The following is a 10956-nucleotide window of genomic DNA, read 5'->3' as shown; positions in this document are numbered from 1 at the left end:
GACTGGAAATGGAGGCAGAGAGAGTGTTTTGCCCAAAACCACAGAATGAAATGGTTGCACAGCCAGGACTAGAATTCATAAGTTCCTGACTCAGAACCCTGTGCTCAGACTATATCTATTATATATGGAATGGTGAACATGCTGGGCCAGAGTCAGTCCTGGAGTTAAATTCACTTGATGTCAATTACATAGAAGAGGAACTTGCTCCAATAAATACAACCTAAAAGAAAAGGAGGACTTGTGGCACCTTAGAGACTAACCAATTTGAGCATAAGCTTTTGTGAGCTACAGCTCACTTCATCGGATGCATTCAGTGGACTGTAGCTCACGAAAGCTTATGCTCAAATAAATTGGTTAGTCTCTAAGGTGCCACAAGTCCTCCTTTTCTTTTTGCAGATACAGACTAACACGGCTGCTACTCTGAAACCTAAAGTAAGTATTTTACAGGTTGAAACACCAATTGCTGGTATGTCAAATTTGACATTGCAAATCACAACTTTTATTTAGGCTGGTTCACTGGGAGTAGATGGGGCAGATGGATGGGGAAGGGGGGTGGGAAATCAGACCTCCAAGTAGAGGGCACAAAAGGTTATAAGGGTACTTTTAACTGCTAGAGAAAGGAATAGCATGGATCTTGACACACAACATCACTACTTCAGTCACTTCCAAATTACTGCCCTTAACACTCCCTTCTCACCAAGTCAAATTCCAGTCTCATTTATACCCACACAACCTCACTGACATCAACAAGGTTGCATGGGTGTGAATGAGAATAGAAGCTGGCCTCCCTTATTCAATGACACTAACACCCACAACTAGAGTTTCATTTCTCCAGGTTAACTACCTCTGAATCACTTTCCATTCACATGAACATACCTCTTCTCCCCCGAGATCAAATTTACTCTTTTGAGTTTGAGCTGAGAGCAGATGGAGGGAGGGAAAGGTCCCCGTCTTCATTTTATTCCCTTCTCTGCATAATACAAAATGATTTCTGATGGGAGTGTCTCTTGCCCTGCCTCTGAAAGAGATTTTTGGAAGAACCAAACCTTCTGCCCTTGGAATGCAACAAATGGCAGTTACTGTCAAAGCATTCTCCTGGATCTCCCCTCACCAGGGCTGCAGTCCCCAGCCCCACTATTCAATCTAAAGTACTGAAAGAGCATGCAAAGTGATTTAGTTTGTAAAAATGCAAACACTGTTGCAAAAACATATATAAACAGCTGCAGAAAACTGTGTTAGAGATCAATTATAAAACCTGTAAAAAAAGGAACAGACTATTTAATAATTAAACTCAAGTAGTTCTTCCTGATTTATCCTGAGTATTCCTCTTCCTCACAACTCTTTTGTCCATACCATACAACCTACAAATGTTTGTCTTTCTTAGTCACCTTGCTTACGCGCTCTGCGTACAGTGTTGGGAAAGTGCTGTCTGTGAACTCTGCTGTCGAACAACTGCAAGTATTTTTCCTACGTAGGCTTTACAAACTTTTATACATGTACTGGAATCTGCCAGATCAAGTTTGTCACATTCATGAGTTATACATAATAAAGGAGATTAGAAGTTTGGCCATTAATTTCAGTGGGACCAAGATTTGTAAGCACTAATTCTCACTGCATCTCTGTTAATCTGGCACTGGCAGGGAGATGGATGAGATAGAAATGATCAGGGATGTCAGGTGATTAGAAATCCTATTTACCCTAAGGACTGACTGTACCCTTATTACACTAGGACTCTATGGCTGGCTTTCCTCGCTGCTTTTCCTGTTCCTTACAGCAGTTACAAACAAATGGTATTTATCTTACATGTTATGAGCCAGATCGTCAGTGAATGTAAACTGGCACAGTTCCACTGGCCCCAGCAGAGCTTTACCTAGTTAGGCCTATCAGGAACCTGGTCCTATGGGGCTGAGTCATCTCTCAGTTACACCAGTTTTGACTTTATTTCAGTGGAGTTACATGGGGTGGAGGGAGTCCGACCCAGTGAACAGATGCTGATCTCAGACAGTGTAAATACAGAGTAATTCCACTGAAATCAATGGAGTTATGAATTTACAGTAATGAGAGGTTAGCTCTGGCTCCTTATTCATCCATCATGCACCTGCCTTAAATACAAATCCTCACCCTTGGTTTGGTTTTTTTTGTTTTGTTTTGTTTACTCTTTTATAAAGACAACAAAATTAAAAAGAGGAGGGAGTAAAATCTTAGGTATTTCTAAGGTGCTCATCATCTGGGCATTCAAGCACTGAGTACAGCAAGAAAACTAATTAAAAAAGTAAGCAGTAACGTAAGAACAAGTTTGCTTACGGTCATAAACATCATTTCCCTTTAAATCATTGTACAAAGTATAACAGTTCACATTGCATAGTGGGTTATTGTTTCAAAGGTACTCTATTTATTCGAGGTAGAAAATGGCGTGGTGTGTTATTTTCAGTTTTAATTAGGATCAAACCCTAGATGTTTTGCATATTTCTGAATGCATTCAATTTTATTCTTTTTAACATACAAGTATGATTAAAACTCGTTGCAGGGAATTTTTCCCCATAAATATTTTAAAAATGTCGTATTTATAAATATCTGTTGTAAATAAAACCAGATGGAGGAGCAGTTAAACAGTCCTACTCTCATACGTCTTTCTTTTCATTTATTAGAAACTGAAAAAAATATAGAGTTTTCAAATGGCCATGGGGCAAATTCAGTTTTAACTTCTAAACAGAAAGAAATTTCTGCCCTGTATCTTGTACTCTGATAATAAAAAGGTGACTTTTTACAACATTGCCTATACACACCAGTCTTGTTAGAAGTCCATAGTTCTTGAACATCAAACGTCAGCGAGCAATTTCACCTTTCATCTTGAAGATCCTCTTGTTTGCTTGACTCAGGAGCTTCAAACAAACATCGACATTTACACTATTTACAAGTTCAGTGTCCAAGCTGAGCCTTATAAAGTGTCTTGTAAGAATACGATATGCTGTGAAGAACCAGGGTTCAGAATCTGAACAAGTTGATAAAGTCTTGGGGTGAAAGAGAAGTGGAGCAGCTCTCTGGGTTGTTGGCTGTGCAAGGATGATCAGTACCCTGAAAAAAATAATCTGGTTAGAGAGTGGCCACAGAACTAGTGTCACAGCTTTAATTGGTGTACAATGCTGTTTGCGCCACATGCTGAACATCCCATTTGCAAACTGATAGATTAGAGTGCAGGGCTGAGAATACTATAAGGTGGGTGTACAACTGGATGTAAAACTGTACCCAAAGAGTAGTTATCAATGGTTCACTGTCAAACTGGGAGGATGCACCTAGTGGGGTCCCACAGCCCAGGGCCACCACGCCCTCTCTGCCCCATGTTACCGGTGTGTGTGGAGGGGTGCTCTGTCCTTCTCCCGCTGCGCCACCCTCCCCCCGCCCGGCACGTTTGGCCACTCTCCCTGGCAGCCAGGCCCAGGCAGGAAGTGGGAAGGAGCCACTTCTCATGCAGTTCAAGCTGGCCAGTCCGGGTCACTGCTCCGTGCAGTGCAGCAGCTGTCTGAGAGAGCCTGGTTGGGGAGGTGGCAGTGGGCCACTCCCTGCCTGTGCCTGGCTTCTGGAGACAAGGGCCGAGTGAGCCAGAAATGTACTGGGGGGTGGGAGGAGGGGGTTCTGGCTTGCTCAGCCCCTATCCCTGGCACCCAGGCCTGGGTGGGAAGTGGCCCACCTCTGCCTCCCCAGCCGGGCTCTCTCAGGCAGCTGCTGCGCTGCACGGAGCAGTGACACAGAGTGCTTCGCATGAGAAGTGGCTGGTCCCTCCCCCTCCGCTCCCCGCCCAGACCCAGCTGCCAGGGATTGGGGCTGAGCATGCTGGGGGACAGGTGCAGCAGGAAGACAGCGTCCCTCTCCCTAGCAGGACCATCTGGGGGCAGTTGAGCCTGCATGTCCCCCTATACGTTGCCTCTGCTGGGGCTCATAGTAGATCACAAATTGAATATGAGCCATGAATGTGATGTTCATACAAAAACGGCTCATGATCTGTATCTAAGACATGGGAGTAGTTGTTCCACTTGGCACTGGTGAGCCCTCAGCTGGGAGTACTGTGTCCAATTCTGGGTGCCACACATGAGGAAAGACATGGACAAATTGGAGAGTCCAGACAAGAGCAACAAAAATGGTAATGGGTTTAAAAAAAAAAAATCTGACCTATGAAGTAAACAAAAAAGAAAACCCACAACCCTGGGTAGGTTTAGTCTTGCGAAAAGACGACTGGGGGGTGGGAGGGAGAAGGACAGAGAGGAGAACAGTCTTCAAATATGTTAAGGACTGTGATCAGTTCTCCATGAAGGGAGGTCAAGAAATAATCAGCTTAATATATAGCAAGGGAGATTTAGGTTAGATATGAGGGAGAAGTTTCTAACTATAAGGACAGTTAAGCTCTGGAATAGGCTACCAAGAGAGGTTGTGGAATTCCCATCTTAAAAACCTCCAATAAACAGGTGAGACAAATGCCTGTCAGGGATGATCTAGGTTTACTTGGTCCTGCCTCAGCACAAGGGGGTGGACTAGAGGAGCTCTTTAGATTCCTCCCAGTTCTACTCTTTATAGGAGTCTATAACAAATGTTATACTCTCCTTTGGCAATGAACAGGTCAAGGCTGGGCTTTAGATTTCAGGGACAGTTATCAATTCAAGGGAGAAGGGTGACAAGGATTCAAATTCACTCTCCCACTCATCTCCAAGGGACAGAGTCCTGATTTGGCTGTCAGTTAAATTCGTGTCAGAGCAGAGTAACTCTGAGGTCAATGGAGTTATTTCAGATTTACACCACTGTAGTGGACAGCAGAATTTGGCCCCAGGTTTCAGTAAATGCCTCAAATTTGCTGTAACAATCCAGGAGCCCTCTTCTCCAATAACTGGGTGGAAAGCTCCACTAGATCCTGTGGGGGAAAGATAAGGCCCCAGAGAGTAACAGGAAAATGTGAAGGAACTTGAATTGAGAACAAGCAAGTTTTAAGTGGTGTTGGACTGATTTTTGGAGGAGGTCAGCACTTGCAACTCTCACTAACTTGAACTAGAGTTGTGGGCACTCAGCACTTCTGAGAAATCAGGCCCTCAATCAATTCTACCAGCAAAATACCCATACCTTCCAGGAGAGGATGTGGCAATGTCTGCAGAGCTGCAGTGTGTCTCCATACTGCTCTTTCCTCGGGTAACACCTTATAAGTTTAAAGTACATCTTCTTCCAATCCAGCAACCCCTTCTCAGATAAGATTATCCGTTTACGAATCTAAAAATCAGAGTAAGAGTGGACTGAGTGTACATGAGGGCTTAGTTTTGTTTGCAGTATCACTTCAAGACCTTCCTCCTCCTGCACATAGTAGCCAGCATGTAATTCTTGCTGATTGCCACATGATCCCATCTGTAGTAGCAAGAGAATCTGTTCTGAGCCTCTCCACATTAACAGTCTCCTTATTCTAAATACACTACACAATATCAATACTAGAGACCAATCTTATCTTTTACACAGATTCTTTCCTGTTGCACATTGCTATACAATGGCTCCAAGGGCTTCACCATGATTCAGAAACTCTAAAAATGACTATCGGGGTAACAAACTTTATCCCATGTAGTGGTTTCAGGAATTAAACTGCGTTTCTTTTCTGCACAGATATATCTTTAAACCTGGAGTTGCAATATTTGCTTGTGAGACATTCACTTTTAGGACATCGTCATTAGTGGTGGAGATCAGATTTGGATCTATTTGTCACACCATGTGACATATAGTCAATATAGGAAAAAAATATCTCCCCAGAATCCAGATCTTCAGCAGATGTAAATCTGTGTAGGTTTGCTGACATCATTGGAACAATGCTAATTCACACCAGCTGAAGATCTGGTCCCCCAGTTTGTGTGTGTATATTTAGTGCCTATGAATGGTACCAGACTGGCAGCCCTAGAGACTGAAAACCTTTACCTCAAAACAGATACAATATAGCAACAGGGTTAGCTTCCCACCAGTGGTTAGCAACTCAGATTGGGAGGGATCTTCCCACTAAAGGGCAAGAGAGGATAGTTCATGGTCCAGTCAATCCTTGGCCACCCCATGGAGACTGTCAGCAACGCTGCCAGTTGCGATGATGGGTTGTTTGAGGTGGGCAGTTACTGTTGGGAACGACACACACAGAGAACTCCCTAAACCTATGGTACAAGTAGAAGTGGTACCATCCTAGGCCATGCGGGTTGGTTAGCAGCCTAGATTGGAGGAGGTGCATGTGCAGGTTATTGATGCTACAGCCCTCTATTTCAGGCACCAGTATGGTGGCATTTACAACACTATCAGAATTTCCCCTCAGGGATAACCTTTGTCGCCATTGTCTTGTCAGCCCATATGAGGGACTCGCAGCATGCCCCTCAGACAGATCTTCCTTGTTTGACTGCTTCTTGGTTCTGTGTGTTCAATCACAAATGGGTTACAACAGGAGACTGACTGAGGTTTAACTTTCATCCCATTACCTGTCGGTCTGTGAAATGGTATTGGCAGAGCTTTTTCCACAGCAGCCGGTCCTCACTGAGCACTTGCAGTTCAGGGGCCACTTGCCCAAGGCTGACAAGGTCTCTCCCATCAGTTAGCCGCTGCATGATGTTTAATTGTAAACACAATGGCAGGTCTGTAAAGGTCATTCCTTTAAAGGCAGGCTGGAAAAAGAGTGTAAGAGCTCAGTTATGAAAAGCAGGCAATTCTAAATGGGAGTAATGTACTACTTGCTAAATATTTTATATACACAAGATACAGTGACACTGGATAATTTCCCATCCAGGGGACAGATCAGTTTCCCTAGGAGATCCTATGGTGGACTGTGGTGTTGTTGAGCCATTATTTCCAGTGTGAAAAGTACTCGTATCCACTGTTTACTGTGGCAGAGTAACAATTGTGATGTGCTATCAAACGTTGACTGCACGGTTTACTCCCCTCACAACTGGAGGGGAGGTTTATGGTGCCAAAGCTCCACTATGGTGGACCAGGGCATTACAATCTCTGTAGGTCACTTCAGAGAACCGGAGGGGCAATACTGTTCCCTAGCAGGTTAAACCTCCAGTCTATACAGTTTAAGTCCCTTGGAAATTTCATGTTCTACTAAGACAATTGTGTTTTACTTTGCAGGGTCGCATGATCCTTATATTAACCAGTTAAGAGATGTTCACTAGTAATGGTACCAATGAAGATTTCCCTATAATTGTTTCCTACAACATTGCTGGCAATGCTACCTGTTACTCAGGAAATATTTAAGGGTATTTTTTTTTAAATTGTTTCCTACAGAGAATACTTCTAGGACCGTGTCTGCATTGTGGATTTGCCTCAATTACAGTCATTGTTGCCTAGGAACCAGTTTAGCTGCACAAATGCAAATCCCTGGTCTAGACCAGTGGTTCCCAAACTTGTTCTGCCGCTTGTGCAGGGAAAGCCCCTGGCGGGCCGGGCCGGTTTGTTTACCTGCCGCCTCAGCATGTTTGGCCGATCGCGGCTCCCAGTGGCCGCGGTTCGCAGCTCCAGGCTAATGGGAGCTGCTGGAAGCGATGGCTAGCACATCCCTTGGCCCACACCGCTCCCAGCAGCTCCCATTAGCCTGGAGCAGCGAACCGCAGCCACTGGGAGCCACAATCGGCCGAACGTGCGGATGCGGCAGGTAAACAAACCGGCCCGGTCCGCCAGGGGCTTTCCCTGCACAAGCGGCGGAACAAGTTTGGGAACCACTGGTCTAGACAATGAAAGTCACTATCTCTACCAGTAGCCCTTACCGCTGGGCTCCATACAGTGGCTCTGTCGGTCGCACTAGAGGTTTGCACCTGTGCAGCTATATTAGTAACAGGATACAGACTTTTGAATTCAGGGAAAATCCCCAGTGCCATCAAGACCCCCAAGAACCAGGAAATGGGCTCCAACTGCTACACTAGTGCCCACTCCTTACTCATGTGAGTAAAGGTTTGCAGGCTTGGGCTCCAACAGTGAAACAATGTTAAGAGTCTCAAATAAATGTGCCAAGTCTTTAGTTGCCCTTTCCCGTGATGCCTCTATTTTAAGTTGCAGTCATATCACCCTACATGCAACTGGCAGGGCAGTTAACTGTTTAAAACAAAATACAAAGTGGTGATCAGCTGAGGAAAATTGTGTGGGACTATTTTTACAATATGATCCCATCTCCAGTGTTTGGATGGTGTGTAGCAATTCAAAGGCATAATATAAATATTTATGGAAACACAAAAGCTCCCACTTCCTAACCCTTCAGTAAGCCACAGTTATTAGTCTATAACAGGGCCCAGTTTACTCTGCAACTCCACAGCAGCAGCATATGCTGCACAGCCCATCCATTGCAACAAAACTCTGCTAATCTTTCCTTAATAATTAATTTTCTAGCTCTTCTGGTCTCCAAGAAGACCATAGACACAACTGCGTCTGCCAGTAGCCTGCAGCAATAACTCCAAAAGGAGTGAACAATCCCACTCATCTCAGTGGGGTGTTGACTCTAAACTCTAAGGGTGATAATTTAGGATAATTACTGTTAACTATTTTGCTGCTAGTCATTGTAATAGGGACATCTAGCCAATATTCTTATCCCAGAATCCCAAGCAGCCTCCCACATACCGCCCCCAAACCTAAACAGTTTCTTACTCAACTTCCCTCTGACAACTTCTACAACGCAGTTTGGCATCCTCAATACAAAACTCTGAAGCACACTACAAATTAAAAATGTAAGTGCATTGCATAACTAAATTCCATATGGAATTACAGAACACAGAGCATACTGTAAAGATTGCATCATTCGTGTATTTCAATTAAATTTAAAAAACAGCAAGGTTTTTATTGACCTAGAGTTGGTGCAACAGTCTCCAATCTGCTCCATTGCGGCGTGACAGAATCTCTGTCTCGGGCTGCAGAATTTAGGTCAAGTTTTCTGTGGATAACACAGAAGTCTTGTATATAACTTACTAGTGCCCTAAAATTCCATTCATTAATAACGCTGCACTTTTTACAAATGAAACGCCTATGTAAGTCAACAGGAGTAAAATGTGCAGGATTAGGCTCAAATGCCTTGAACTTAATAAAACACCTGTGCAGCTTACTAATGAAGTCCATGTAACTCAAGCACATTCTTCAGGGTTTTGCTGAATCAGGGCCAAAGAGTTATCTGCTACATTGCAAACATTTAAGAACCCACTCTAGATCAGACGAGTCCTGTGTTAACTTTCATTTTCTTGACAGCATTTTTTTTTAAGCTAGTAAGTACTACACATGCTCAGTATATATTTTTCAAGCTTTAGACTCCTTGGCTGTTAAGACATTTTTTTTTCCTTCTGAAATACCAAAAGCATTTGGTCCACTTGCAGTAAGTGACCAACTGCCTATAATACTGCTCTCCCCCCCCCCCTTTAAACACAGCTGCTTTTGTTCAAGCTTGACAAGAAATCTTCTTCAATGGTGTGAAAATTACATTTTTTGCAAGCTCTACAGCTCGAGCCATTAAACAATTTGGTAAAAGAAAGATCAGCCAACCACATTTAGGCCAATAAGTAAATAAATGTATGTAACACATTCACGCACACACACTTCAGTTCCCAAGTGGTGCTATGATAGAACCTTGGCTGGGATTGATAGGTTTTTGAACTGGTCTTCAGGATTTTCTAACCTGACGGTATACTGGCCCGGTGCTGAGATAAAATAGTTTTAACTATTGAGTCAAGCAGCTGGATCCTGATCTTGCAGTCAGCTCTGTGCAAGCAGAACCCTGCACCCTCAAGAAGCCCCACGCACAGGCGCCAGCTTCCTCTGTGCTCAACCCCCCACCTGACCGCTTATCCCAAGCCCCCTGCCCTGCCTCGCCTCTTCCTACCCAGTTCCACCCCTTCCCCTGAGCATACTCCATTCCCACTCCGCTCCTCCCCCTCCGTGCCTCCTGCACTCCGCGGAAGAGCTGATCAAGGTATGTGGTGCGAGGGAGGGGGAGGAGTTGATTGGTGGGGCCCCCAGCAGGCAGGAGGTGCTAGGGGGGAAGAAGGGGAACTGGCTGCCAGTGGGTGCTAAACATCCACTAATTTTTTTCTGTGTGTGCCCGAGCCCTGGAGCACCCATGGAGTCGGCACCTATGGTCCCAGGGAAGTCAGTGAATGTCTGGTGGCACAGAGATAATTGCAGGATTGGGGCTGTAGGGCAGGGCCCAAAGAAGCCTCCTTTCCCAGTTGTCCCTTAACTTCCCTCTCCCACCCCAAGGTCCTTGTACTGCAGCTATGCTCCTTCAGGGTTCCCTAGATAGTGCTTACCCTGCACACATTTTGAAATTACTGAGGCAAGCATAAGCACCTCTCTTGCCTATGAGCAGCAGCCAAGCATGATGCTTCTTTAGCAGCCTACTGGGGAAAAACTTGTTTTTCCAATTAATTTCGGCCCATGTCCCGGTGTCACTAAGGTCAATGGGAACTTTGCAATTAACTTCAATGTGAGAGTGGGATTATGGGCAACAGTGGAAATTAAAGTCCAGTACTGAGTCACAAACAAGACAGTACAAGTGGTATTTGACTCTCATCATTCTGCCTTAGCCCTGACTCTGACCCTCTGTTGAGACTACTATTGGAAATTTTTGCAACATGAGCATCTATCCAAAAGGAATTGGAGTGAGACCAAATTCCACTCACACAGCATTTGATGACCATTTAGAGGCCTAACTGGTTTTGGTTACTACTAACAGCAGGCCTGATGGTGGAGTTAGTGGGTGATTTGAGTACAGAAGTAATTCAGGACTGGGCCCTTGAGGAGCACTTGAAGATGCCAGGCTTCATCATGGCAGTCAGCTTTTCTAAATGAAGCTGTTTTTTAGAGAAACTTGCAATGTTAGGCATGTAACTCTGAAAAACATTTGGCATCTTGGTTTAATTTTCCACTTGGAAGTCAGAATAAAAAGTAATAATTAAAAAAGCCTCCCCTTGTCTAATCCAATTGAAT

General features: G+C 44.4%; 1 protein-coding gene across 3 annotated transcripts in view; it reads right to left on the bottom strand.

Annotated features, from left to right (window-relative positions):
- Nucleotides 1–402: 402 nt before the first annotated feature.
- FBXO32 (F-box protein 32) overlaps nt 403–10956 on the bottom strand; it is a 31867-nt gene continuing 21313 nt past the window's right edge. For all 3 annotated transcript variants that reach the window (XM_073330194.2, XM_073330195.1, XM_073330196.2), the window contains exons 7-9: nt 6477–6659; nt 5107–5250; nt 403–3075 (exon numbers count right to left, since the gene is read on the bottom strand). In XM_073330194.2, coding sequence (XP_073186295.1) covers nt 2986–3075; nt 5107–5250; nt 6477–6659 — 417 coding nt within the window. In that variant the 3' untranslated portion in view covers nt 403–2985. The remainder of the gene's footprint in view (nt 3076–5106; nt 5251–6476; nt 6660–10956) is intronic.

Source organism: Lepidochelys kempii, chromosome 2 (assembly GCF_965140285.1).
Source record: "Lepidochelys kempii isolate rLepKem1 chromosome 2, rLepKem1.hap1, whole genome shotgun sequence".
In the NCBI taxonomy this organism is placed as follows: domain Eukaryota; kingdom Metazoa; phylum Chordata; order Testudines; family Cheloniidae; genus Lepidochelys; species Lepidochelys kempii.
Note: the sequence above shows the minus strand (reverse complement) of the source record. Positions and strands in the feature narration are given on the sequence as shown.